We start from the raw sequence: 7500 nt of genomic DNA on the forward strand, positions 1-7500 counted from the left end.
GTCATGGGCCTCTGGGGTAAGACAACAACAACAACAAAACAACAACACAACAACAATAATATATTTACATACATATTTGTCTTTTTTGTTTGTTAATTAGTGTAATACATCTTTAATTTCATTGATCAGCTTAAATAATTAAAATAAGTAACATAATGTAAATGGTAATAAAAGGCATTAAGACAATTGAGACTTCATTATGCACTTAACTAAAAGCAGAATAAATGTCTGTGAGTATGTGGGATAAAACTGTGACCTGCTGTAGCTCTTCATTAGTGTGGAAAATGGCATAATTTCTGCCTGGCAACAACAGCTGATTGGATGACTATTACTATCTAAGTTTTGACCTACTGTATGTTTTTTTCCATTTGACACCATTAATAATAATAATCATCATACTAATAATAAAAGTCATAATAATAATAATACAAATAATTAGCATAATTTATTTTCTCAAAAAAGGTACAAGAAATACAAATAAAGGCAGAATATGCAAGTATATTATTAATAGTAATATCAATTTCCATCAGTGGAAAACAACCTGCTAGCATGATTTGCGCCTGAATACATTTGTATTTATGTAATGGCCATTTGTCTCAATCAGATGTTTGGCAAGGTTGAGTATGAGATCACACTCCCCCGTACCGCGCTGTGTGTCCATGAAGAGTGACCGGTCCATGGGTCATCCACCTCGCTTAGCAGAAGGAGGTGTTCCTGCTGGTCAGAGGTGAGTAGTAATGAGGACTTTTCACAGGAAATACAATTATCCCTACAGTCATTTGAAGTACACCTAAAGTATTAAAGTGTACCAAAGGGGTTTGACTTGTCTTTTATGCTCGATATTTATATGAGATGGGCGGTTCTACATATTTTTATTTGGGCTTTAGCCCTGAAAAGTAAACATTATACTGTATATAAACATTATACTGTATAAGAGTAAATTACCTGTAAAGGAGATGGATGAAATTAATTCATTGACAATGTTAACCTTCAAATTGTCATACAGAGCAAAGCCCCCCTAAGGGTGAAATGCTAGAACTGATCTTGAGAACCATTTCAGTATATTTTGTAGGTTTAAAAAAATGTAGTATGTAATGTAAATGGTAATAAAAGGCATTAAGACAATTGAGACTTCATTATGCACTTAACTAAAAGCAGAATAAATGTCTGTGAGTATGTGGGATAAAACTGTGACCTGCTGTAGCTCTTCATTAGTGTAGAAAGTAGCATCATTTCTGCCTGGCAACAACAGCTGATTGGATGACTATTACTATCTAAGTTTTGACCTACTGTATGTTTTTTTCCATTTGACACCATTAATAATAATAATCATCATACTAATAATAAAAGTCATAATAATAATAATACAAATAATTAGCATAATTTATTTTCTCAAAAAAGGTACAAGAAGTACAAATAAAGGCAGAATATGCAAGTATATTATTAATAGTAATAACAATTTCCATCAGTGGGAAACAACCTGCTAGCATGATTTGCGCCTGAATACATTTGTATTTATGTAATGGCCATTTGTCTCAATCAGATGTTTGGCAAGGTTGAGTATGAGATCACACTCCCCCGTACCGAGCTGTGTGTCCATGAAGAGTGACCAGTCCATGGGTCATCCACCCCTCTTTGCAGAAGGAGGTGTTCCTGCTGGTCAGAGGTGAGTAGTAATGAGGACTTTCCACAGGAAATACAATCATCTATTCAGTCATTTGAAGTACACCTGAAGTATAGAAGTGTACCAAGGGTGTTTGACTTGTTTTTTATGCTAGCTATTTATATGAGATGGGCAGTTCTACATATTTTTATTGAGCTTCAGCCCTGAAAAGTAAACATTATATATATTGTTGGCGGTGATAAGCAATAAAACCACGAGAGGCTAAGCTAGGGAGTTTCACTTGGGTGACGCGCTACAAACATTTCCAATGTCTACTGCAAGAGGTTAAGATTTCTTCCTTTATTTCTCACAAGCAGGTTCACACTCCAGACATTCCAGACAAAAGCCTAAATGATGGCATTAGCTAAAGTGCAAGTGCTTCTGTGCAAGGTAGCAATACATTAATTCATTGACGATTGTGAAATCCTAGAACTGATCTTGAGAACTGAAGGGACTAGGAATTAGGAGGTAGTTTATGAAATATATTCTATAGTCAATAATTCAATATGTCTCATTCCTAGTGGTAATTGTAGTGTTATTTGGAGAACATGGGAAGTGGAGAGCTCTCATGTGTATTCTGGACCTGACCACATGGCTGGGCTTTCCTTAGCCTCATGAATAGATCTTGAGTCTTTGATCAATGCGGGAGCGCTGACACCCCATATGGGACCCCAGACCCGGTGTCTCCCAGATAATAATTAGCATTTTAGGGATCCCCCCCCCCCCCCCCTTACTTGCCAAGAGTTTAAAAGTCTGTGACTTTCCAAAGGACAGACAGTGAAAGAGATACTACTTTGTTGAAATCTAACTCTCTCACCTCCTCTGGTGCGCAACATTGAGAGAATAATCCTGGATCTTTGGTTGTTCATACTTCAGACTGTCTCAGATATTTTGGGATAAGAATAATTCCTTTCAGAACCATTTCAATATATTTTGTAGCTTTTTTGAAGATGTACTGTAGTAATGATCATTGCAGTACCACTATATTGTCAGAAGGGGGCAGTATGAGACAGACCAGAGGCAGACTTGTCATCTCTGACTTTGCTGTTCAAATCAAAATGGCTTCACCAGTAAATTAATAGAGTTAAAGAAAGATCATCAGAGTGACATTGAAATATTTTAAATCAAATGGGTATTTTCCCTTGAATTATTTTAAATTAGTAATATTCCATGAAATTGTACAACATATTATAGCAAAATATTGTAGGCAAAAGAGGATTTGGGTCATTTTGACCGTAGTGATTTTTTTTACTTTTACCTATACTGCTGATAACGTTGTGTTTGTGTGAGTGAATGTATGTGTGTTTGTTTGTGTGTGTGTGAAACACAGCTCCATCCAGCAGAAGAGATCACACTCTCCCGTACTGAGCTGTGTGTCCATGAAGAGTGACCAGTCCATGGATCCTCCACTTCAATTTGCAGAAGGAGGTGTTCCTGCTGGTCAGAGGTGAGTAGTAATGAGGACTTTCCACAGGAAATACAATCATCCATACAGTCATTTGAAGTACACCTGAAGTGTAAAAGTGTACCAAATGTGTTTGACTTGTTTTTTTGTTCTAGATATTTATATGAGATGGGAAGTTATAGATATTTCTTAAATATCTAGTTTATAGTATCTAGATATTAAAGGAGACGCACCAAATCCATTCACTGATGTGATTGATTGATGAGGATGTTAGCCTTCACATTGTCACAAGCCTAAGCCCCCCTAAGGGTGAAATCCTAGAACTGATCTTGAGAACCATTTCAGTACATTTTGTAGGTTTTTCAAAATGTAGTAGTGATCATTGCAGTACCCCTATATTGTCAGAAGGTGGCAGTATGAGACAGACCAGAGGCTGACCTGTCATGTTTGACTTTGCTGTTCAAATCAAAATGGCTTCATAAGTAAATTAATAGAGTTAAAGAAAGATCTTCAAAATGACACTGTGGAAATGTTTTATATCAAATAGATATTATCCATTTAATCAGTAATATTCTTTGAAATTTCATAACATGTTATGTCAAAGTATTGCAGACAAAATGGGATTTGGGTCATTTTCACCTTTTGTGTTTTTTGTTTTGTTTTACAGATACTTCAGATGTGTGTGCATGTGTGCAAGCGCGCGTGTGTGTGTGTGCGTGTGTGTGTGTGTGTGTGTGTGTGTGTGTGTGTGTGTGTGTGTGTGTGTGTGTGTGTGTGCGTGTGTGTTTGTGCGTGTGTGTGAAACACAGCTCTTTTACTCCTCATGCATGCTAGTTGAACCATTTCAGTAAATTCCTCTGGTATATAACAATTATGTCCAAACCAGTTTTCCAAAACTTTAAAAAAGAGGACAAAATGTTTCCAACTTATTGAATTAAAACGATTACATCTTGAAATATGAAATATAGTAAACAATAATTAGAGAGGATTCCCACTCTTAAAGACACACACTCAAAGAGAATCAGCAGCAGGGAAAGAGAAAGAAGAAAGACAAAGAGAGACTTAAACACTCTAAAGTGCTTGGTCTTATAACTGAAGAGACCAGCCAATCCCCTAAAATAACATTATCCCAGGCAGGTTACAGTGGGAATTGTCAAATTATACATTTCTGTGCAGAGCAGGAACAAGTCAGTAAAGTGACATAATAATAATCTGGAGTGACAAGCACAAATCCAGCAGCCCTCCTGTGTCAGCAGGTGAAATGTAGTGAGAGTGAGAGAGAACGACTGCAGAGGAAATATGAAGCAAGTCAATTCATCAGCAATCACATGAGAGAAGAGCATTATGGGGACACAGTGCTGAGGGTAGTTTATATAAAACTCTTCAGACAGAGTGGCAGTTATATAGACTACATTAGGGGGAAACTCTTCAGACAGAGTGGCAGTTATATAGACTACATTCCTTCTTGACTGATAGTGCTGTGCAGACACTAAAGTTAAACTGATTAAACAAACAAACAAGTTATTTAATATTTTTTTCTTGGTTTCACACACAGAGACCAATCTGGTCCAGTACACGTGGAAATGCAGCAGATCCACAAATCCCATCTTCAGAAGAAGTTTCAGTGTCTGACTGAGGGAATCACAAAGCAGGGAAACCCCACACCCCTCAGTAAGATCTACACAGAGCTCTACATCACAGAGGGGGGAGGAGGAGAGCTCAATGATGAACATGAGGTCAGACAAATAGAGAGAGCATCCTGGAGAGAAGCAGCATTAGGTAGAACAATAAACTGCAGTGACATCTTTAAACCCTCATCTGGACAAGACAAACCCATCAGAAGAGTGCTGACTAAGGGAGTGGCTGGCATTGGAAAAACAGTCTCTGTGCAGAAGTTCATTCTCGACTGGGCTGAAGGCAAAGCCAATCAGGATGTCCACTTCATATTTCCTCTTCCTTTCCGAGAGCTGAACCTGATGAAGGAGAAAAAAATCAGTCTGGTGGATCTTATTCAGCACTTTTTCTCAGGAAATCAAGCAATCTTCACCAGTTCAACGTACAGAGTCATGTTCATCTTTGATGGTCTGGATGAGTGTCGACTTCCTCTAGATTTCAACTCCAACCCAAGGTGTTGTGATGTGACAGAGCCAACCTCAGTGGACGTGCTGCTGACAAACCTCATCAAGGGGAATCTGCTTCCCTCTGCTCTCCTCTGGGTCACCACCCGACCAGCAGCAGCCAATCAGATCCGTCCTGAGTGTGTCTGGCAGGTGACAGAAATAAGGGGATTCAGCGACCCACAGAAAGAGGAGTACTTCAGGAAGAGAATCAGTGATGAGAACCTGACCAGCAGAACTATCACACACCTGAAGTTATCCAGGAGCCTCTACATCATGTGTCACATTCCAGTCTTCTCCTGGATTACCGCCACTGTTGTAGAGAGAACTTCAGATGAATCTGGGAGGGTAGAAATACCAAGGACTTTGACTCAAATGTACACACACTTCCTGATTATTCAGACAAGCATGAAAAATGAAAAGTACACAGAGAGAAAAGGGAGAGATGAAGAGATGATTTTCAAACTGGGGAAACTGGCTTTCCAGCAGCTGGAGAAGGGCAATCTGATCTTCTATGAGGAAGACGTGAGAGAGTGTGGCATTGATGTCACAGAAGCATCAGTGTACTCAGGAGTGTGTACTCAGATCTTCAGAGAGGAGGCTGGGCTGTACCAGGGGAAGGTGTTCAGCTTTGTGCATCTGAGCATTCAGGAGTTTCTTGCAGCTTTATATGTGTTCCTGCGCTTCAGCAACAAAGAGAGAAACATGCCTGACCAACAGCAAACCTCTCAGCTCTCTGCTCTGTTCAGAGCTGCAACACTTCATGACCTACACAAGACTGCAGTGGATCTGGCCTTACAGAGTAAGAATGGACACCTGGACCTTTTCCTCCGCTTCCTTCTGGGCCTCTCACTGGAGTCCAATCAGAATCTCTTAAGACCCCTGCTGTCACAGACAAGAAGCCAATCACAGAGCTCAGAGCAAACAGTCCAGTGTGTCAAACAGATGATCAGAGATCAGAATAAATCAGACAGAAAGATCAACCTGTTCTACTGTCTGAATGAGCTGAATCACCATGCTGTAGTGGAGGACATTGACAGGAGCTCAGGAACTCTGTGTGTGGACATGCTCTTACCAGGAGAGTGGGAGACTAAGAGATTTGAGTTTGAGATTCCAAAAGAGCAGCTGGATGAGTTTGACCTGCAGAAGTACATAAAGACACCAGAGGAAGATCTGACTGAACTCCTCAGTCCCGATGAGGTTCTGCAGAAGCTGGTGCCAGTGGTCACAACATCCACATCAGCTCGGTAACACTTGGTGTACTTATGTGTGTGAGTGTGTGTATGTGAGAGAGAGAAAGTTAGATAGAGTTCCCTGTTCCCTTCCCATCATGTGTGTGTGTGTGTGTGTGTATGTGAGAGATAAAGTTAGATGGAGTTCCCTGGTTGTCAGTAGACCGCACATCATCAAATAGTTGACTTTGTTCCTGGTAAATGAACTGCCCTGATAAGAGAACATTTCTCCTAAACTGAGAGTAGAGCAAACACTCCTGACTGCAGTTCATACCTCAAATCAGTCTAATATGGATTGAAGGTCAAACACTAAACAGTATATTACACCTGAGTTGTTTGGTGTTTTCTATGGGTTACTTAACTTTAGACTTGTTTTGAGTATGTAAAATATTTTTCTATATTATACATTTCCTGTAAATAGCTTTAGTGCAAGGGTAGGTTGTATGCCAACTATATCACATTTTATATTACAAAGTCCAACTCCAGTTTATTTGAGTTATGGTGTGAATGCTAAAACATACCCAGATGGCTGGGATGGCTGTCATGTGCTTTTGGATCCAAACTGGCTTAATCACGATACTTTTGCAATGTTAATGAACACTGTTCTGCTCCACCCTTAAGTGGCCTTATAGGGCAGCAACACACCACCACTAACCCCTGGACCCTGTAGGACACTGGACCCGTCTGTTGTTCAGGTGTATCATGTTGTTTCTCCCAGGATGAATGAATGCACCCTGACAGAGAAGAGCTGTGCCTATCTGACCTGTGTGTGTGTGTTTGTGTGTGAGAGTAGAGGATTGGTGATTAATATTCAGGTGTATAATTATGTTTGTCCCAGGCTGATTTACTGTATCCTGAAAGAGAAGAACTGTTCCTATTTGACCTCTGCCCTGACCTCACACATTGTGTGTGTGTGTTATGGTGTGTGAATGTGAACAGTCCATAATGTGTACATATGAGTAGATTTAGTCCATGTCAGTGTGTGTGTGTGTGAGTGTATGTGTTTGTGTGTGTGTGGGGGTGTGTGTGTGTGTGTGTGTGTGTGTGCGCGTGTGTGCGCGCGCGCGCGTGCGCGCGTGTGTG

The 7500-nt window shown here is 40.0% G+C and overlaps 1 protein-coding gene across 1 annotated transcript in view; it reads left to right on the forward strand.

Moving 5' to 3' along the window:
• The first annotated feature begins 5717 nt into the window (after positions 1–5717).
• The window catches only part of LOC116221886 (NACHT, LRR and PYD domains-containing protein 3-like), a 22222-nt gene continuing 20439 nt past the window's right edge, over positions 5718–7500 (forward strand). Inside the window, exon 1 of the mRNA XM_031574037.2 lies at positions 5718–6432. Within this exon, the coding sequence (XP_031429897.1) occupies positions 5891–6432 (542 nt within the window). The 5' untranslated portion in view covers positions 5718–5890. The remainder of the gene's footprint in view (positions 6433–7500) is intronic.

The sequence above is a fragment of the Clupea harengus genome, chromosome 9, assembly GCF_900700415.2.
Source record: "Clupea harengus chromosome 9, Ch_v2.0.2, whole genome shotgun sequence".
NCBI classification, from domain to species: domain Eukaryota; kingdom Metazoa; phylum Chordata; class Actinopteri; order Clupeiformes; family Clupeidae; genus Clupea; species Clupea harengus.